The sequence below is a fragment of the Colobus angolensis genome, unplaced genomic scaffold (genome assembly GCF_000951035.1).
Source record: "Colobus angolensis palliatus isolate OR3802 unplaced genomic scaffold, Cang.pa_1.0 Scaffold99, whole genome shotgun sequence".
NCBI classification, from domain to species: Eukaryota; Metazoa; Chordata; class Mammalia; order Primates; family Cercopithecidae; genus Colobus; species Colobus angolensis.
Window position 1 is genome coordinate 982,670 of NW_012123931.1, and position 22,929 is coordinate 1,005,598.

General features: G+C 38.2%; 1 protein-coding gene across 1 annotated transcript in view; it reads right to left on the bottom strand.

Annotated features, from left to right (window-relative positions):
* Nucleotides 1-22,929, bottom strand: part of SCAPER (S-phase cyclin A-associated protein in the ER) — a 565,180-nt gene that overhangs the window by 278,350 nt on the left and 263,901 nt on the right. Inside the window, exon 22 of the mRNA XM_011932825.1 lies at nucleotides 10,482-10,547. Within this exon, the coding sequence (XP_011788215.1) occupies nucleotides 10,482-10,547 (66 nt within the window). The remainder of the gene's footprint in view (nucleotides 1-10,481; nucleotides 10,548-22,929) is intronic.

Genomic DNA, 22,929 nt, shown 5'->3' on the forward strand with positions numbered 1-22,929 from the left:
GTCACCCACCATCCTCTACACCCTAATGTCACCCCAGCCAGCACCACCATGCATGTCCCTCAAGAAACCCAACATGACTATCACACAAGTCCACAATCAGCCCCAGACCTCAGGCAAAATAGAAAGTTTTCCTGAAAGATTAGGAATAAGGCAAGGATGCCTACTAACACCATTGCTACTGAGCACAGTTCTGGAACTCCTAACTGGAGCAATTAAGCAAGAAAAATAAATAAAATGCATCCAATTTGGGAAAGAAGTAAAATGACTGGATATGACAAAATCACACCCAAAGAAAACCATAAAGTTTCCACAAAAAAATCATGATAGTATTAATAAACAAATTCAGTAAAGTTGTAGAATACAAAATCAACATACAGAAGTCACTAAGATTTCTATATATAAACAACAAACTATCTAAAAGGGAAATTGGAAAAACAATTCCATTTACATTAACAAGAAAAACAAAAAATTAGTAATTAAAAAGGTAAAAGACTTATACACTGAAAAGTATAAAACACTGATTAGGGAAATTTAAAAAGACATAAATAAATGGATAGACACCCCATGTTCATGAATTGGAAGAATTAATATTGTTAAATTGACCATAATACCCAAAGTGATCTACATATTCAGTGCAACCCCTATCAAAATTCCAAAAGCATTTCTACAGAAATACAAATAACAATCCTACAGTGCAAATGGAACAACAATAGTCCCCAAATAGCTAAATCAATCTTGAGCAAAAAGAACAAAACTGGAGGCATCACACTTTCTGACTTGAAATTATATTACAAAACTAATCAAAACAGTATGATAGTGGCATAAAAATAGACCTACAGACCAATAGAATAGAATAGAGAATTCATAAATAAGTCCACACATTCAGTCAATTGATCTTTGACAAGGGCACCAAGAACATGCAATAGAGAAAGAATAGTCTCTTCAACATGGTGCTAGGAAAACGGAGTATCCTTATGCAAAAAAATGAAATTGAACACCAGTCTCATACAATATACAAAAATCTCAAAACATAAAAAATGTAAGATTCGAAACTATAAAAGTCTTAGAAGAAAACATAAGAAAAAAACGAAAAAGAAATTGATAAATTCCTGGACACATACAGCTTCTCAAGACTGAACAAGAAAGAAATTGAATCTGTGAACAAACCAATAATGAGTTCTGAAATTGAGACAGTAATAGCCTACCATCCAGAAAAAAAAGCCTAGGACTAGAAGGATTCACAGCTGAAGTCTACCTGATGTACAAAGAAGAGCTGGTACTATTCCTACTGAAACTATTGCAAAAAACTGAGGAGGAGGGACTCTGCCTTAACAGATCCCATAAGGCCAGCATAATCTTGATGCCAAAACCTGGCAGATACAACAAAAAAAGAAAGCTTCAGGCAAACATCCATGATGAACACTGATGCAAAAATCCAAAATGAAATACTGGGTAAATGGAATCCAGTAGCATATCAAAAAGCTTATCCACCATGATCAAGTAGGCTTCAACCTCAGAATGCAAAGTTGGTTCAACAAAGCAAATCAATAAACATTATTCATCACATAAACAGAACTAAAGACAAAAACCACATGATTATCTCAACAGATGCAGAAATGGCTTTTGATAAAATTTAACATCCATTCATGTTAAAAACTCTCAATAAACTAGGTATTGAAGGAATATACCTCAAAATAATAAGAGCCATTTATAATAAACCCACAGTCAACATTGTACTTAACAGGCAAAACCTGGAAGCATATCCCTTGAAAGCCGGCACAAGACAAGAATGCCCTCTCTCACCACTCCTATTCAACATAGTACTGGAAGTTCTGGCTAGGGCAATCAGGCAAGAGAAAGAAATAAAGGGTATTCAAATAGGAATAGAGGAGAAACTCAAACTATCCCTGTTTGCAGATGACATGATCCCATATTTAGAAAATCCCAGTCTCAGCCCAAAAAGCTGCTGCTGCTTTTTTTTTTTTTTTTTTTTAGACAGGGTTTCACTCTGGTTGCCCAGGCTGGAGTGCAGTAGTGCAATTTCAGCTCACTGCAGCCTCAACCTCCCAGGCTCAGGTGATTCTTCCACCTCAGCCTCCCGAGTAGCTGGAACTACAGGTGAAAGCCACCATGTCTGGCTAATTTTTTTGTATTTTTAGTAAAGACAGGGTTTTGCTATGTTGCCCAGGACGGTCTCGAACTGAACTCAAGCAATCCGCCTGTTGTGGCCTACCAGAGTGTTGTGATTACAGGCACGAACCACTGTGCCCAACCCTCCAAAAGTTTCTTGAGCTGAAAAACAGCTTCACCAAAGTCTCAGGATACAAACTCAATGTGCAAAAATCACTGGTATTCCTATACACCAACAGTCAAGCTGACAGTCAAATCAGGAACTAACTCCCATTCCATATTGCCACAAAAAGAATAAAATACCTAGGAATACAGCTAACTAAGAGGTAAAATATCTTTACAAGGAGAACTGCAAGCCACTGCTCAAAAAAATCAGAGATGACACAAAGAAATGGAAAAACACTCCATGCTATCGATAGGAAGACTCAATATCATTAAAATGGCCATACTGCTCAAAGCGATTTATTCATTTCAAAGCTATTCCCATTAAACTACCATTGATATTCTTCACAGAACTAAAAAAAAAAAAAGCAAGCTATTTGAAAATTCATATGGAACCAAAAAAGAGCCCAAATAGCCAAGACAATCTTAAGCAAAAAGAGTAACGTTGGAGGCATCATGCCACCTGACTCCAAACTATACTACAGGGCTACAGTAACCAAAACAGCATAGTACTGGTATAATACAGACACACAGATCAATGGAACAGAATAGAGAGCCCAGAAATAAGGCCACACACCTACAACTATCTGATCTTCAACAAACCTGACAAAAGCAAGCAATGGGAAAAGGATTCCCTATTCAATAAATGGTGCGGGGATAACTGGCTAGCCATATGCAGAAGATTGAAACTGGACCTTTTCCTTATAGCATGTACAAAAATTAACTCAAGATGGATTAAAGACTTAAATGTAAAACCCAAAAGTATAAAAACCCTAGAAGACAACCTAGACATTACCATTTGGGACACAGGCATGGGCAAAGATTTCATGACAAAGACACCAAAAGCACTTGCAACAAAAGCAAACATTGACAAATGGTATCTCATTAAACTAAAGGGCTTCTGAACAGCAAGAGAAACTATCAACAGGGTAAACAGACAAACTACAGAATGGGAGAAAATTCTTGAAAACTATGCATCCAACAAAATATCTGGCATATATAGGGAACTCAAATTTACAAGAAAAAAAAACCAATTAAAAAGTGGGAAAAGGACATGAACAGACACTTTTCTAAAGAAGATATACATATGGCCAAAAATCATATGAAAAAAAGCTCCACATCACTGATCACTAGAGAAATGCAAATCAAAACCATAATGAGATACCATGTCATACCAATTAAAATGGCTATGATTTAAAAGTCAAAAAATCACAGATGCTCGCAAGGTTGTAGAGAAAAAGAAATGCTTACACACTGTTGGGAGTGTAAATTAGTACAGCCATTGTGGAAGACAGTGTGGTGATTCCTCAAAGGGCCTAAAGACAGAAATACCATTCAACCCAGCAATCCCGTTACTGGATGTATATCCAAAGGAATATAAATCATTCTATTATAAAGACACATGCACACACATATGTTCATCACCACACTATTCACAGTAACAAAGACATGGAATCAATTTAAATGCCCATGAATGACAGACTGGATAAAGAAAATGTGGTATGTATACACCATGGAATATAATACAGCCATAAAAAGGAATGAGATCATGTCCTGTGCAGGGACATGGATGGTGCTGTAGGCCATTATCCTTAGCAAACTAACACAGGAAGAGAAAACCAAATATCCCATGTTCTCATTTATAAGTGGGAGCTAAATGATAAGAACACATAGACACATAGAGGGGAACAACATACATTGGGGCCTGTTGGAGGATGGACAGTGGGAGGAGGGAGAAGACCAAGAGAAATAACTAAGGAGTACTAGGCTTAATACCTGGGTGATGAAATAGTCTGTACAACAAACCCCCACGACACAAGTTTACTACCTATGTAACAAACCTGCACTTGTAACCCTGAACTTAAAAGTTAAAAAACAAACAACAAAAACAAACAAACAAATGAAGACTCAATAGATTCACAAAGATAGATGTCATACGATGTGTATTCTCTGACCACAACAGGATGAAGTTAGAAATCTGTAACCAAAAAATCAACCTGAAAAATTCACAAATTTGTGAAAAATAACACATTTTTACACAACCAATGAATCACAAAAGTAGTCAAAGAAAAATCAGAAAATACAAATGAAAATGAAAGCACAACATATCAAAATGTATGGGACACAGTGAAAGAAGGGGGACATTTACATTTAACAAAGTAGAAAAAGAAGAAAAATCTAAACCCAAAGCTAAACCCAAAGATTTATTATTTCCTTCAGAAAGAATAATAAAGATTAGTACAGGGATAAATGAAACAGAATTTTATAATATAGAGAAAAATCAATGAAACCAACAGCTGGCTCTTCCATAAGACAAACTAACAAACCTTTAGCTAGATTGACTATGAAAAGATACTAATTGCTAAATTCAGAAATGAAAGTGGGCACATTACTACTGATTCTACATACATAAGAAGGATTCAAAGAAAGTACTATTAACAACTGTATGGCAATAAATTGGATAACCTACACAAAACAGACCACTTCCTAGAAACCCAAAATATGTCAAAATCTAATGATGAAGAAATACAAGACCTAAAAGATATATAATTAAGTCAATTAGTAATCAAAATCTCTCATCAAAGAAAAGCCTTGGACTTGATGGATTCACTAGTGAATTCTACCAAGCATTTAAAGAAGATGTAATAGCACTTCAGGACGCTGAGTGGGGCAGATTGCTTGAGCCCAGGAGTTCGAAAGCAGCCTGGGCTACATGGTAAGACCCCATCCCTACAAAAAAAATACAAAAATTATCCGAGTTGGTGGCACACTCCTATAGTCCCAAGGTACTTGGGAGGCTGAAGTGGGAGGATCCCTTGAATCCAGGAGGCAGAGGTTGCAGTGAGCTGAGATCACGCCACTGCACTCCAGTTTGGCAACAGAGCAAGAGTTTATCTCAAAAACAAAAATGTGTGTATGTGTATATACATATATAGACACACATACAAATGAGGCCAGGCACAGCAGCTCACGCCTGTAATCCCAGCACTTTGGGACACCAAGGTAGGTGGATCACAAGGTCAGGAGATTGAGACCATCCTGGCTAACATGGTGAAACTGCATCTCTACTAAAAATACAAAAAATTAGCTGGGCGTGGTGGCACACACCTGTAATCCCAGCTACTTGAGAGGCTGAGGCAGGAGAACTGCTTGAACCCAGGAGCTGGGGGTTGCAGTGAGCTGAGATCCCACTATTGCACTCCAGCCTGAGCGACAGAGCAAGACTCTGTCTCAAAAAGAAAAGAATACACAAATGTCCAAAAAGCACATGAAAAGATGTCCAACACCACTAATCGTTAGGTAAATGCAATCCGAAACTAAAATGAGATACTATCTCAACTATATGGATGGCTACCATCAAAAAAAGCAGAAAATAACAAGTACTGGTGAGGATGTGGAGATATTGTTACTCTTGTGCAGAGCTGGTGAGAATGTAAAAAATGGTATAGCTACTGTGGAAGACAGTGTGCTGGTTCCTCAACATATTAATATAAAAACAGATCTGCCATATGATCTAGCAATTCCACTTTTGGGTATATACAGAAAAGAATGAAAAGCAGGGACTCAAAGAGATATTTGTATACTCGTGTTCACAGCAGCATTATTCATAATTGCTAAATAGCGGAAGCAATCCAAATGTCTAAAGACAGATTAATGGATAAGCAACACATATAGTGGAGTATTATTCTGCCCTAGCAAGGATGAATATTCTTATTCTTGGTGCAACATGGATAAATCTTGAGGATATCATGATAAATTAAATAAGCCTATCACAAAAAGACAAATACTGTATAATTACATTTATATGAGTTACCCAGAGTAGTCAATATCATAATAATAGAAAGTAGAATGGTGGTTGCCAAGTGCTAGGAACAGGAGGTATGGGAGATTATTGTTTAACAGGTATAGTTTTAGTTTTGTAAGATAAAAATAGTTCTGGAGATGGATGATGTAATAGCTACACAACAATATGAATGTACTTAATATCACTAAACTGTATTAATAATGAGTAAGATAGTAAATTTTGCTATATGTATTTCATCACCATTTTAAAAAATGAAAAAAACATACATTGGTAGCCATCTATGTCTCCTAGATATAGTATAGATATGAAGTATTGATTACTTAATTTGCTTTCCTTGTTGATATATATAGTTTTTGGGAAGATGTATACAGAAATTTGAATTTCAGTAGCATTACTATCCTTTAGGGCCTCTATCATTTTAATGGAAAAAGCTCATACTGTATCAAAATTAAAAGTTTGCAATCATCATAAGCATTTCCTCACAGCATTAAAATGTCTATAAATATAATTTTTAAAAATCCAATTAAGTAGTTTGGAATTTCAAAAGTAAAACAAATTGGGCACTTTTAACTTCCTTTTCCTTGTATTACCTGATCATATCCAATATTTTTTCCTACCGATGAATGATCTTGCTCATATTAATTTATACAAGGTATTTATATATAACATGAGCTCTGTATCATTTTTGTTGTAAATATTTCTACCCCTCTTTTTTCTTTATGGTATTTAACCAAGCATAAAGTTTTCACTTTGATAGAGTCAAATTCATCAGTCTTTTCTTCTCTGACTCCTGTGTCTAGAAGTTTATTTAGAAGGGACTTTGACATTTCCTCTGTTTTCTTCTAGTGCTTTTACAGTTTCATGTTTTTACAATTACATCTTTGATTAATCAGCAATTTAACTGCTAGAATAAGGAGTGAAAAGAGTATTCAACAACATTTACTGGCTAATCTTATAATTTCCCTAATGACTTGGAATTCCACCTTTATCATTGTATCAGTTATTACTTGCTGTGAAACAAACTGCCTCAAAACTCAGTGTCTTCAAACAACTATTTGCTCTGGGCAGTTTGATCTGGGCTCAGCTAGGTAATTCTTCTGGTCTCACCTAACGTAACCGGCTAGGTGCTAACTGATCCTGGATGGCCTTGATCCCTTGTCTAGGGTTTTCAGAAGGGACAGCTGGGACAACTGAGCCTGTTCCTTCATGGGATTTCTCACTCACAAGGAGGCTGACCCAGGCTTCCTTACATGGCAGTTACCGAAGAATAAGAAAGTGCAGGTGAGAATAGAAACCATAGACCCATGAGGCTAAGGCTTGAAAGTCACATATCACTTCTACAGCTTTCAATGGGCTAAAACAAGTCACAGGTCCAGAAGTTCAAGAGGAAGGGAAACAGAGTCCACTTCTTGATAGGAGAAACAGCAAAGTTATACTGCAAAGGGGCATGTATTCAGAAAGGGCTCAACTTCTTCTGGCCATCTTTTGCAAATACTATATACCACAGTCATATATACTAAATTTCCTCAAGTATTTAGATGTATTTCTAGACTGTTTTAAAAATCTCTCCCAGCTGGGCGTGACGGCTCACGCCTATAATCCCAGAACTTCGGGAGGCCAAGGCAGGCGGATCACTTGAGGTCAGGAGATCAAGACCAGTCTGGTCAACACTGGTGAAACCCCGTCTCTACTAAAAATACAAAAATTAGCTGGGTGTGGTGGCAGGCGCCTGTGATCCCAGCTACTAGGGAGGCTGAGGCACGAGAATCACTTGAACCCGGGAGGAAGAGGTTGCAGTGAGCCGAGATCTCGCCACTACATTCCAGCCTGGGCGATAGAGTGAGACTCTGTCTTAAACAACAACAAAAACCAAAAAAACAAAACAAAACAAAAACAAAAGAACACTCTTCCAACAACTTGTATTTTTATTCATGTGTGAGTGCAGCTTTAAAATTTTATTAAATATCCATTAGCTGAGTCCTAACTCATATTCCTTCTTTCAAAAATTTTTCTTAGAAATTCTCAGATGTTTCTATATTCTCTTTAGAATGATTTTAGATCTATGAAAAAAAGGTTGCTATTTTATAGGAATTACATTACATTTGTAGGAATATTTAGAGTAAACTTACTGTCCTGTGTCTTTTATCTAAGAATATGATTTGTCTTTCCATTTACAAAAGTCTTTTATATCTCTTCTTAGCTTTTTAAGATTTTCTTTTAATAGATCCTTCACATTTCCTCTTAAGTTTACTCTTAAAGGTTGGGCATGGTGGCTCATGCCTATAATCCCAGCACTTTGGGAGGCTGAGGTGAGCAGACTGCCTGAGCGCAAGAGTTCGAGACCAAGCTGGGCAACAAGGTGAAACCCTGTCTCTACTAAAATACAAAAAATTAGCTGGGCATGGTGGCACAAATCTGTAGTCCCAGCTACGTGGGAGGCTGAGGCACAAGAATTGCCTGAACCTGGGAGGTGTAGGTTGCAGTGAGCCTAGATCACGCCACTTCCCTTCAGACTGGGTGACAGAGCGAGACTCTGTCTTCAAAAAAAAAATGTTGTTTTCTCTTAAATATTTTACTTCTTTTTATTGCTACTGTAAATATATTTATATTTTCTAAGTGGTTATTGTAAAGAAAGCTATTAATTTTTGTATGCTAGATATGCTGTTGTGTAGCTTCAGGCCAGTTACCCTCTCTAGAGCTTAGTTTCCCTAATTAACCTCATAGAATTATTGTCAGGAATGAGGTAGCACACATAGAGTCTAGCATAAGGTAATGGCTCAGTAAATGTTACCTATTACTGTTATTATATTAATTTGGTAGTCCACCATGCTACTGAATTGATTTCTCTTGTTGCTCCTACTAGTTTTTCACTCCATTCTCCTGGACTTTGTGATATACAGTATCTTCATAATCTTGATAATTTTCTTACTTCTTTAATGTTTTATACGTATTTATCTTTTTATTGCAATGCCTAATACTTTCAGAACAATAATAAATAAAAGCAGTAAGCTGATGGGTATCTTTTGACAGGCAAGACTATTTGTACTGTAAATGCAAATAATGGCTACATTAACATTCTATAGCATATGTACACCAACAAGTGGTTATGGATATTCCTCAACTTGGGGCACTTAAATTAAATTGTTTCTTGACTTTTTCACTGTTAAAGGTACCAGTAAAAGAGTCATCTATGCAAAATTAATGCAGTAACAGAAAACCAACCACCACATGTTCTCGCTTATAAAGGGGAGTTGAACAAGGAGAACACATAAACAGAGGGAGGGGAACAACACATGCTGGGGCCTGTCGAGGGGTGATGAGAGGAGGGAGAGCATCAAGACAAAAAGCTAATGCATGCTGGGCTTAATACATAGGTGATGGGTTGATAGGTGCAGCAAACCACCATGACACATGTTTACCTATGAAACAAACCTGCACATCCTGCACATGTACTGCAGAACTTAAAATAAATATTTTTTTAAAAGAGTCATGTATGTATATAAATATCTGAGCACATTTTGCACTATTTCACTGAGCAGTCTTAGATCTGAATAAAACTTCCTAAACTGCTAATGCACACCGCTTTTCAACAAGACCATACTAGTCTGCACTTCCTTCAATAGTGTTTGTGAGTACTTTTCTTACTGCAGCTCTACTGACAGTATTTTTAAGAGAAGCAAAATGATGATGCCTTTGTTTACCTAGCTATTGTTTAATTACATTTACACCTCAATGGTGAAGTCTAAATTCTCATCTAAAATCTCGTGAGAATTGGCATTAGAGAACGCTAATTCTCTTTACAGACTGGCCTGCGGAACAATCCCTAAAGAGATCTCCTCAGAGCAAGCACCAGCACAGCCTTGCTTTGCCAGAACCTGATCTGTCAGAACAGGGATTCTCAACCTTGGCACTATTAACATTCCTCTCATCCCCCCTCGACAGGTCCCAACATGTGTTGTTCCCCTCCCTCTGTTTATGTGTTCTCCTTGTTCAACTCCCCCTTATAAGTGTGACTACAGTGTTTGGTTTTCTGTTCCTGCATTAATTTTGCATAGATGACTCTTTTACTGCTACTTTTCACAGTGAAAAAGTCACTGTTCTCTCTGTGAGGGTTGTCTTATACATTGAATAATATATAGCAGAATCCTTGGCCTCCACCCACATGATGCTAGCAGCCTCAAGTTGTGCTCACAAGAACTGTGCCCAGGCGCGGCCAAATATCCTCAGCAAACTCTCCTCTAGTTGGATACTACTGTGTTAACACAATGTTGTTCTAGAAATCAGAAACAAAGAACCTAATTACAGACATAACATGATGGTTGAGATACACTTTTGTTACAGGCATAGACTGAAGAAAAGGAGAACTAAAATGTGGAATACTCACTTTGCTTTATAAGGTGAATCAGATCCAGAATTTTTGGTTTCCATTAAACTTTCATATTCCTTAGCCCTGAAGAGAAAAAAGGTTTTAACACAGTTATTTCACTGCTGATTTTTATAATAAAGCAAAATGTTGGCTGTATTTTTCCCCTATTAAATTTAACACTCAGCCTATTAAATTTGGTGACTGAAGTGGCTGACTACCTATGTACCTCAAGAGTTATACAATGAAAAGATAAATACAGGTAAAGAATAATACAAAAAACAGTCATTTAATTTTAGAAATAACTAAAAAGGCAGTGGAAATAACTTGACCAGACTCTCAAAGATTTGTTTTGTTTTTGTTTTTTATACTGACTAAATACCAAAGGTTCAGAAAAATTTGAGATACTTCTCTGCCCCTTTCTAACTAGGCTCCAGCTTGCCTAAACTGGTAGGTGACAGTCATCAAGCTGGTCACTGATCTAAGACAGTTTTCACTATAGCAATTCATTAATGTTGACTTAATTTGTATACTTCTCTTTTTGGAGAAAAAAAAGAGGAAACTGTCAATTTAAATGTTAACTGCTCATCCAAAGGATCCTGTTGTCAAAGAATTCATCCAGTGATCTATGAAAAAATTGCCCACAACGTAAAACAATCTAGAGAGTAATGACAGGTGAAAAAAAAATACTCCTACCTAAAAAAAGTGAGAACGATGCAAATTACAATAGCCTTAATGAGGAAAAAAGCAAACTAGACAGGTGATTCTTTGGAATAAAGAAATATCTAAATTGGAATAAAATATGAAATTACATATTTTTTCAACTAAAGTATGCTCATTGCCATCAGCCTAAATATTATGATTTTTATAAATATAAAGATTTTTACAAATATAAACATTTTGCATGTCAAAATGAAGAAATAACTACTTGATAGCTGCAAGTAATTGTGATCTCATCTGACAGGTGGGAAAAGTAACAATTATGCGTGGTGGAGTATGTTCCAAGCATTGTACTGACTGTTGTACATTCAATAGTATCACAAGTATCTAAAAATTCAATATGGTATTATCCCTATGATACGATTTAGATATTTGTCCCCTGCACATCTCATGTAGAAATGTGATTCCCAATGTTAGAGGTGGGGTCCATTGAAAGGTGGCTGGATCACAAGGGTGGATCTCTCATGAATAGCAAGGTGCCCTCCTTACAGGAATGAATAATAATGAGTTCATATGACATCCAGTTGTTTAAGAGTGTGGCATCTCACCCTGTGAGCATTTTTGTATGTCTCTTGGTTGACTGTATGTCTTCTTTTGAGAAGTGTCTGTTTATGTCCTTTGCCCACCTTTCAATGGCTTTGTTTTTTGCTTATTCAATTGTCTAAGTTCCTTATAGATTCTGGATATTAAACCTTTGGATGCACAGTTTCTGAAATATTTTCTCCCATTCTGTAGGTTATCTGTTCACTCTGTTGACAGTTTCTTTTGCTGTGCAGAAGCTCTTTAATTAGGTCTCGCTTGTCAGTTTTTGTGTTTATTGTAATTGCTTTTTTTTTTTTTGAGACGGAGTCTTGCTCTGTCGCCCAGGTTGGAGTGCAGTGGCCGGATCTCAGCTCACTGCAAGCTCCGCCTCCCGGTTCTCCTGCCTCAGCCTCCGGAGTGGCTGGGACTACAGGCGCACGCCACCTTGCCCGGCTAGTTTTTTGTATTTTTTTTTTAGTAGAGACGGGGTTTCACCGTGTTAGCCAGGATGGTCTCGATCTGCTGACCTCGTGATCCGCCCGTCTCGGCCTCCCAAAGTGCTGGGATTACAGGCTTGAGCCACCATGTAATTGCTTTTGAGGACTTAGTCATAAATTCATTGCCAAGGCCACTGTCCAGAATGGTATTCCCTAGGCTTTCCTCTAGGAATTTCATAGTTTAGAGGTCTTACCTTTAAATCTTTCATTCATCTTGAGTTAATTTTTGTATATGATGAAATGTAGGGGTCTAATTTATTTATTCTGCATATGGCTAGCCAGTTATTTCAGCACCATTTATTAATAGGGAGTCCTTTCTTCATTGCTTATTTTTGTCACCTTTATCAAAGATCAGATGGCTATAGATGTGCTGCATTATTTCTGGGTTCTCTATTCTGTTCCACTGGTCTTAAGTGTCTGGTTTTGTACCAGTACCATGTGCTGTTTTGGTTACTGTAGACTTATAGTATAGTTTGAAATTGGGTAATGTAATGCCTCCTGTTTTGCTCTTTTTGCTTAGGATTGCTTTGGCTTTTCAGGCTCTTTTATGGCTCCATATGCATTTTAGAATAGCTTTTCATAATTTTGTAAAAAATGATATTGATAAACAAAGACCATATGATCATCTCAATAGATGCAGAAGCAGCTTTCAATAAAATCCAGCATCCCTTCATGATTAAAAAAAAAAAAAACCCTCAACAGACTAAGAATTGAAGGAACATACCTCAAAATAATAAAAGTCATCTATGGCAACCCCATAGCTAATCCCATTGTGGATGGGCAAAAGCTGGAAGCATTTCCCTGAAGAACAGGAACATGACAAGGATGTCCACTCTCACCACTCCTACATATTGCAAGTCCTAGCCAGAGTAATCAGCAAGAGAAACAAAAGGCATTCAAACAGGAAAATAAGTTAAATTATCTCTCTTCACTGACAATATGATTCTATACCTAGAAAACTCTAAAGACTCTGCCAAAAGGCTCCTAGAACTGATAAGACGACTTCAGTGAAGTTTCAGGATACAAAATCAATGTACAAAAATCAGTAGCATTTCTATACACCAATAACATTGAAGGTGAGAGCCGAATCAAGAATACAATCCCATTTACAATGGCCACACATACACAAAAATAAGATACCTAAGAATACATTTACACCAAGGAAGTGAAAGATCTCTACAAGAAGGACTACAAAAGATTACTGAAATAAATCATATATGACACATATAAATGAAAAAACATTCCATATGGGCTCATGGATTGGAAGAATCAATATCATTAAAATGGCTGCCCAAAGTAACCTGCAGATTCAATACTATTCCTATCAAGTTACCTTTCATTTTTTCTTCACCTTCTGGGACACTGCACATTTGAGTATTTTGTGACCTTATGATGTTGCATATGTCACATACGCTGTTTTTCAGTTGTAAACAGCATCAGTGGTATCTGTGATTTCCTCAGTGACTTATGGTAGGGTTGTTAGTGAAGGTTCTGGTGAAGTTTTGCTGGGGATGGGGACACCTCAAGCCCCAGTAGTGGCAGCAGGGGGCCAAATGTACTTGTTCTTAGGCTCCACAATGACAAACACTGATACCAGTGTTAGCAGGTCCAGATGAGCAGGTCCAGGCAGCTTGCTCTGGTGACAGGGGTGGCAACAATGGGCTAGTGAGGAAGGTGGGTTCTGGGGCCATGGTATGGGCAATGGCAGTAGCACTGGCATGAATAACCTCTGGATCCCAAGTAATTCACACTCACATTTTTGGTGGTAGCCTTCATGGGCTGGCAGTCTAGTCCCCAGGCTTGCAGGTGGATGAATCCCCACCTGCAATGACAGGTTGGGTGGGCTTTCCCTTAATCCCCCAGAATGAATACTCAGGTACCAACAATGGTGGACTGGGCTGGGCAGTACCCAGGCCTCTGAGCAACATGCTTGGCTACTGGGGGTGTAGAGATGAGCTGGGTGGATCTGTTGTCAGGGACTCTGGCGGTATGTGTAGGTGCTAGCTTTGGTAGGCTGGCATGGGGTAATACTCAGGCCTAACGCAGAATGCTTGGGTGAGCATGGCAGTGGCTGCACTGCAGCCTCACAACTAGGGAGAGTGAGGTTGCTCTCAGTAGCAGCACCCATATGCAGGCATCTGGGAAGCATGCACATTGCTTGTGCTTTGGCCCCAGGTTCAGCGGCCCACAGCAGTGGCTGCTGTTGGCAGGGAAGTTCATTCTTGGACGTACGAAGATGTTACAGCGGCCTCACCGCTAGGGGCAGTAGGGTCTTTGCCAATGGCTCTTACTTCATCCCTGGAGGCAGAGGCCAACTGTGGTGCTGGCAGGGGGTGGGGAATGTCAGTGGGGTTTGAGTTATGGAAATGCAGAAGCTGTTGGATCCCTGGGCAGAATGTAGCTCTGGTAGGAGCCAGACTGTGGTGGTGGCACCTTTCTGTAGCTGCTCAGGACTCAGGGGTATGTGAGGCCCAAGCATGGACTCCCTCTCTGGAACAATACCTTTATGTGGTCTCCAAGTAGGTTCTTATGTTAGTTGCAGGGGCTTTCCCATGGCTGGACGCAGGAGTCCATGGTGGGAATATAGACTGTTGGGGATCACACACTTCCTTTCCCCATACTGGGGAGCCTCTCCAGGCTCCCAGCTGATCCCAGAAGAACAGGCTACCTCACTTTCCTCTCCTATCTTGCTTTAGGTCAGAGGTGTCCAATCTTTTGGCTTCCCTGGCCACAGTGGAAGAAGAACTGCCTTGGGCCACACATAGAATACACTGACAGTAACGATAGTTGATGAGCTTTAAAAAAAAAAAAAAATCACAAAAAAAATCTCATAATGCTTTAAGAAAGTTTGAGAATTTGTGTTTGGCCACACTCAAAGCCATCCTGGGCCACATGCGGCCTGCAGGATGTGCATTGCACAAGCTTGCTTTAGGTGTCTCCTGTCACTTCGCGGTTGAATACCAGTATTCTCGGATGATCTGTTCAAAGTGTGATTATCTACTCACTATATTGGTTCTTTGTTGTGGAGGAGGCACATACTAGATGCCTCTAGTCAACCATCTGGAAGCACCTCCTATTTGATTCACTTTTAGCATTCAATTAAATATTTATTTCCAGAGTTTTGACTCTTCATAAACTATAGTATAGGGGGGATACAAAGAGGTATATACATAATGAGAATATTCAAGAAACTTAGTCTGCAGAAGGAAGAAGATGACATAACAGCATAGAAAGATACATAATTCCAGCCACGTTCGGTGGCTCACGACTGTAATCCTAGCACTTTGAGAGGCTGAGGCGGCTGGATCACTTGAGGTCAGGAGTTCGAGACCAGCCTGGCCAACATGGCAAAGCCCTGTCTCTACTAAAAATACAAAAATTAGATGGCAGTGTGGCGCGTGCCTGTAATCCCAGCTAATTAGGTGGCTGAAACATGAGAATCATTTGAACCTGGGAGGCAGAGGTTGCAATGAGCCAAGAATTACGGCACTGCACTCCAGCCTGGGTAACAGAGAGAGACTCTGTCTCAAACAAAACAAAACAAACAAACAAACAAACAAAAACATAATTCCATGGGGTAGAGTAATGACAGGTAAGTAATGTGATATGTTCATTTCCAGCTAAGTTTCCTGAAGGAAATGGAATGTGTACTCTCTTGAAAGTCAGAGGGTCTCTGAATACAAAGGAAATGGCATTACTACCAGAGAAAATTGAGTAAACAATGCTGAACACAAGGAAAAATACAAGTTATGCTTAGAACATTGTGGGCCGGGCACGGTGGCTCAAGCCTGTAATCCCAGGACTTTGGGAGGCCGAGATGGGCGGATCACGAGGTCAGGAGATCGAGACCATCCTGGCTAACCCGGTGAAACCCCATCTCTACTAAAAAATACAAAAAAAAAAAACTAGCCGGGCGAGGTGGCGGGCGCCTGGCGAGGTGGCGGGTGCCTGTAGTCCCAGCTACTTGGGAGGCTGAGGCAGGAGAATGGCGTGAACCCGGGAGGCGGAGCTTGCAGTGAGCTGAGATCCGGCCACTGTACTCCAGCCTGGGCAGCAGAGCAAGACTCCGTCTCAAAAAAAAAAAAAAAAAAAAGAACATTGTGGAGACCCATTTGGTCAGAGCAAAAGATTAAAATGTGAGAATAGCAAGAGATAAGGTTGAAAGAATCCTTTCAGATATACTGCCACAATTACAATCTGATGATTTGTTTTTTAGATGATTGTCTACTTTGGTAAGATTTAAAATTTTATTGGTGTAGTGTTGTACACTGCATTTCCTCATTACTAATCTCAATATCATCTTGATTATACTCCCTCTCAGTCATAATGTGGGATATATGTATGCTCCATTTTATTTTTTATTAGCTTTTTTGCAGGCTATTTTACAAATCTTCTTAAGAAATTACATCTCTATTTTTTTATCTTTATAAAAAATAGTATATTGTAAGTGTCACATGTGTATTTGTTAAATAAAACTAAGTAAATCCATCTATCTTGTTTTCCATGGGGGTGGTAACAATATCATTCTAGCTCCTTGAGTCATTTACATCATTTCTACATCAACTGATAACAAAATCATTTAAAGCAAAAATTTCCTTCTGAGCAAAGCTTTGGTAACATCCTGTAAGTTTCATACTGTCATAAATTTCAAATAATCTATAGTTTTCACTTTGATTTACTCCTAACAATTCATATTGAAAATGTTTTCTTTTTGTCACCCTTGCTTCCAGAAAAATGTTTTATTCTATGATTTGAAAAAAATTTGGTCAGTTTCATGGAGATATGATTTCCATACAATAAAAATTTTTTAATTTGTGTATAATTCAATGAGTTTTCACTATTATGTACCCCAGTATAACCAAAATCACAATCATGATATGAAAGATTTCCACTACACCACAAAGTTCTCTTTTGTCTCTTTCTAGTCAATTTCTTCCCCTACCTCTTGCTCCTAGAAATCAGCCATCTGTTTTCTACCAGTAAGGCTTTCTAGAATATACACTTACCACAACCATACACCATATTGTCTCTAAATTAATTCATTTAGCATAAAGCTCTTGCCATTCATTTAAACTGTTGAATGTATCACTAGTTCATTTCTTTTAATTGCTTAATAACATTCCACTGTTCGAACAGGCAACATACAGAATGGGAGAAAATTTTTGCAATCTACTCATCTGACAAAGGGCTAATATCCAGAATCTACAAAGAACTCAGATAAATTTACAGGAAAAAAAAACAACTCCATCAAAAAGTGGGCAAAGGATATGAACAGATACTTCTCAAAAGAAGACATTTATGCAGCCAACAGACCCATGAAAACATGCTCATCATCACTGGCCATCAGAGAAATGCAAATCAAAACCACAGTGAGATACCATCTCACACCAGTTAGAATGGCGATCATTAAAATGTCAGGAAACAACAGGTGCTGGAGAGGATGCGGAGAAATAGGAACACTTTTACACTGTTGGTGGGACTGTAAACTAGTTCAACCACCGTGGAAGACAGTGTGGCGATTCCTCAAAAATCTAGAACTAGAAATACCATTTGACCCAGCCATCCCATTACTGGGTATATACCCAAAGGATTGTAAATCATGCTGCTATAAAGACACATGCACACATATGTTTACTGCAACACTATTCACAATAGCAAAGACTTGGAACCAACCCAAATGTCCATCAATGACAGACTGGATTAAGAAAATGTGGCACATATACACCATGGAATACTATGCAGCCATAAAAAAAGATGAGTTCACGTCCTTTGTAAGGACATGGATTCAGCTGGAAACCATCATTCTCAGTAAACTATTGCAAGGACAAAAAAACCAAACACTGCATGTTCTCACTCATAGATGGGAATTGAACAATGAGACTACTTGGACACAGGAAGGGGAACATCACACACCAGGGCCTGTCGTGGGGTCGGGGGAGGGGAGAGGGTTAGCATTAGGAGATATACCTAATGTAAATGACGAGTTAATGGATGCAGCACACCAACATGGCACATGTATACATATGTAACAAACCTGCACATTATGCACACGTACCCTAGAACTTAAAGTATAATAAAAAAAATTATAATTTCCCTATTTATCCAGTGAAACAAGTAAACAAAGAGACAATATAGCACACAAAAAATAATGTTCCACTGTTCAGACACCTGAAAATTTGTTTAGAGACAATATAGCACACAAAAAATAATGTTCCACTGTTCAGACACCTGAAAATTTGTTTATCCACTCACAAGTTAGACATCTCACTTTTTTCCAGATTAGGGTTACTATGAATAAAGCTACTATGAAAATTTGCAGACAAGTCCTTGGGTGAAAAATGTTTTCATTTGTCACAGATAAATTACCTAGGAGTGGGTCATGTAATAAGCATGTACTTAACTTTAAATGACCAAAGTATTTTCTGAACTTTAAATGAGCGAAGTATTTTCTGAAGTAATCATTCCAATTTGCATTTCTAACAGTAAAGTATGAAAGTTACAGTTGCTTTAGTCCTGGCCAATACTTGGTTTGGCCAATCTTAGAAATTCCTGTGGGTGTATAGTGGTATCTCACTGTGGTTTAATTTGTAATTTCCTAATAATGATTTAAACAACCTACTATGTGGGTATTTGCTGTTCGTACATCTTCTCTAGCTAAGTGTATTCCAATTTTTTGCTGTGTTAAAATCATTGTTTATTTTCAGAGGTGGTGGTGAGGTGGGGCTTTGACTGATCTTTTGTAATACATTTCTAGTTGTATTGACTGATGCACAATGAATATATAATTTCCATTTCAGAATTAGAGGAATTAGAATTCTTGGTCTTTTGTGTTTTGTTGTTTGTTCATGTTTTATAAATGTTCCATGGAAATGTGTTTTTTAAAATATGTATGGTCTACTGGCAGACATCAAAGCTTGGCAATAAACACCTGGACATATTTCTGGACTCTCAATTCTAATGGACTAGAATATAATAGAATATAGCCTAATAATTTATATGTCTATCCTTATCTTAAGGTAACAGTTAATTACTATAGGTTTGTAATAAGTTTTGAAATTGAGTAGTTCAGTCCTCTTTGTTCTTCTTTTTCAAGATTGTTTTGGCTACTAGGAGGTCTCTTATAATTCTATGTAATTTTTTTTTTAATTTTAAGCTCTGGGGTAAATGTGCAGGATGTGCAAGTTTGTTATAGAGGTAAATGTGTGCCATGGTGGTTTGATGCACCTATCAATCCATCACCTAGGTATTAAACCCAGCATGCATTAGCTATTTTTCCTAATGCTCTCCCATCCCAAACCACACTCTCTGACAGGCCCCAATGTGTGTTGTTCCCCTCCCTGTGTCCATGTGTTCTCATTGTTCAGCTCTCACTTATAACTGAGAGCATGTGGTATTTGGTTTTCCGTTCCTGTATTAGTTTGCTGAGGATAATGGCTTCCAGGTCCATTCATGTCCCAGGAAAGAACATGATCTCATTCCTTTTTATGGCTGCATAGTATTCATTCCATGGTGTATATGTCCCACATTTTCTTTATCCAGTTTATCACTGATGGGTATTTGGTTTGATTCCATGTCTTTTTTATTGTGAATAGTGCTGTAATGAACATACGCATGCATGTACCTTTGTAACAGAATGATTTTTATTCCTTTGGGTATATACCCAGTAATGAGATTGCTGGGTAAAATGGTATTTCTGGTGCTAGATCTTTAAGAAATCACCACAGTCTTCCACAATGGTTGAACTAATTTGCATTTCCACCAACAATGTAAAAGCGTTCCTATTTCCCTACAACCTCACTAGCCTCTGTTGCTTCTTGACTTTTTAATAATTGCCATTCTGACATGAATCTCATTGTGGTTTTGATTTGCATTTCTCTAATGATCAATGATGTTGAGCTTTTCTTCATAGGTTTGTTGGCTGCATGAATGTCTTCTTTTGAGAAGTGTCTGCTTATGTCCTTGGCCCGCTTTTTAATGGGGTTGTTTTTATTTCTTGTAGATTCTGGATATTAGGCCTTAATCAGATGCATAGATTGCAAAAATGTTCTCCTACTCTGTAGGTTGCCTCTTTGCTCTGATAGTTTATTTTGCTGTGCAGAGGCTCTTGAGTTGAATTAGATCTCATTTGTCAATTTTTTCTTCTGTTGCACTTGCTTTTTCCAATTTCGTCATGTTTTGCCCATGCCTATGTCCCGAATGGTACCACCCTGGTTGTCTTCCAGAGTTTTTACAGTTTTGGGTTTTACATTTAAGTCTTTAATCCATCTTGAGTTAATTTTTGTATATGGTATAAGGAAAAGGTCCAGTTTCAATCTTCTGCATATGGCTAGCCAATTATTCCATCACTATTCATTGAATAGGGAATCCTTTTCCCATTGCCTTTGTCATGTTTGTCAAAGATCAGATAGTTGTAGGTGTGTGGCCTTATTTCTGGGCTCTCTATTCTGTTCCATTGGTCGAGGTGTCTGTTTACGTACCAGTACCACACTGTTTTCGTTACTGTAGCCCTGTAATATAGTTTGAAGTTCGGTAGTGTGACGTCTCCAGCTTTGTTCTTTTAGCTTATGATTGTCTTGGCTATACAAGCTTTTTGGATCCATATGAATTTTAAAATAGTTTATTCTAATTCTGTGATGAATGTCAATGATAGTTGAATGGGAATAGCTTTGAAATTACAAATTACTTTGAGTACTATGGCCGTTTGAACAATACTGATTCTTCCTATTTGTGAGCATTGAATGTTTTTCCATTTGTTTGTGTCCGCTCTGATTTCCTTGAGCAGTGGTCTGTAGTTATCCTTGAAGAGGTCCTTCACTTCCCTTGCTAGCTGTATTCCTACATATTTTATTCTCTTTGGAGAAATTGAGACCTGCAGTTCATCCATGATTTGGCTCTCTGCTTGCCTAATGTTGGTGTATAGGAATGCTTGTGACTTTTGCATATTGATTTTGTATCCTGAGACTTTGCTGACATTGCTTATCAGCTTAAGAAGCTTTTGGGCTGAGACAATGGGGTTTTCTAGATATAGGATCATGTCATCTGCAAACTAAGACACTCTGACTTCCTCTCTTCCTATTTGAATAGACTTTATTTCTTTCTCTTGCCTGATGGCTCTGGCCGGAACTTCTAAAACTATGTGGAATAGGAGTGGTGAGAGAAGGCATCCTTGTCTTGGGCCAGTTTTCAAGTGGAATGCTTCCAGCTTCTGCCCATTCAGTATGATATCGGCTGTGGGTATGTCATAAATGGTTCTTATTATTATGAAGTATGTTCCTTCAATACTTAGTTTATTGAGAGTTTTTGACATGAAGGAATGTTGAATTTTATCAAAGGCCTTTTCTGCATCTATTGAGATAATCATGTGGTTTTTGTCTTTAGATCTCTTTATGTGATGAATTATGTTTATTGATTTGCATACGTTGAAGCAGTCTTGCATCCCAGGGATGAAGTCAACTTGATCGTGGTGGATAAGCTTTTTCATGTGCTGCTGTATTCAGTTTGCCAGTATTTATTGAGAATAATCATTGCATTGGTGTTCATCAGCGATATTGGCTGAAGTTTTCTTTTTTTGTTGTATCTGTGCCAGGTTTTGGTATAAGGATGGTGCTGGCCTCATAGAATGAGTTAGGGAGGAGTCCCTCCCTTTCAATTTTTTGGAATAGTTTCAATAGGAATAGTACCAGTTCTTCTTTGTACTTCTAGTAGAATTCAGCTATAAATCCATCTGGTCTTGGGCTTTTTTTTTTGTTTGGTTGGCAGGCTATTTATCACCTGCCTCAATTTCAGAACTTGTTATTGGTCTATTCAGAGACTCAACTTCTTCCTGGTTCAGTCTTCAGAGGGCGTTTGTGTCCAGGAATTTATCCATTACTTCTAGATTTTCTAGCTTATCTACATAGAGGTATTTATAGTATTCTCTGATGGTGGGGTCTATACAGTATATAGTACCGTGGAAACACAGTATTCTCTATTTCTGTGGGGTCATTGGTGATATCCCATTTATCATTTTTTATTGTGTCTATTTGATTCTTCTCTATTAATCTAGCTATCTATCTATCTAATTCATTGGTTTTTCCAAAAAAACAGCTCCTGGATTCACTGATTTTTTTGAAGGATTTTTTGCATCTCTGTCTCCTTCAGTTCTGCTCTGAGCTTAGTTATTTCTTTTCTTCTCCTAGCTTTGGGGTTTGTTTGCTCTTGGTTCTCTAGTTCTTTTCGTTGTGATGTTAGGGTGTTGATTTGAGACCTTTCTAGCTTTTTGATGTGAGTATTTAGCGTTACAAATTTCCCTCTTAACACTGGTTTAGCTGTGTCCCAGAGATTCTGGCATGTTGTCTCTTTGTTCTCATTGGTTTCAAAGAATTTCTTAATTTCTGCCTTAATTTCATTATTTACCCAGCAGTCATTCAGGAGCAGGTTGTTTAACTTCCATGTAGTCGTGTGGTTTTCAGTCAGTTTCTTTTTTTTTTTTTTTTGGATCACTCAGGCCTCAGAATGAGGGTGCTTTATTGGAAGCTATTCTGACATCACTTTCCAGACTGTCTCATGGTCTTGGGACGGGGCATGGGAGGCAGGGACGGGAATCTTCTTGTGACTGTGGGCGGTAGCTGGAGGAATGGAGTGGTGGGAGGCAGCTCAGTTGCGGGCACTCCTGCGACTGGTGGATGTGGTCCGGATTGAGTAAGCCTTCAGGGGCCCAGGACCCGCACTGCTAGAGAAGCCCAGGGCAT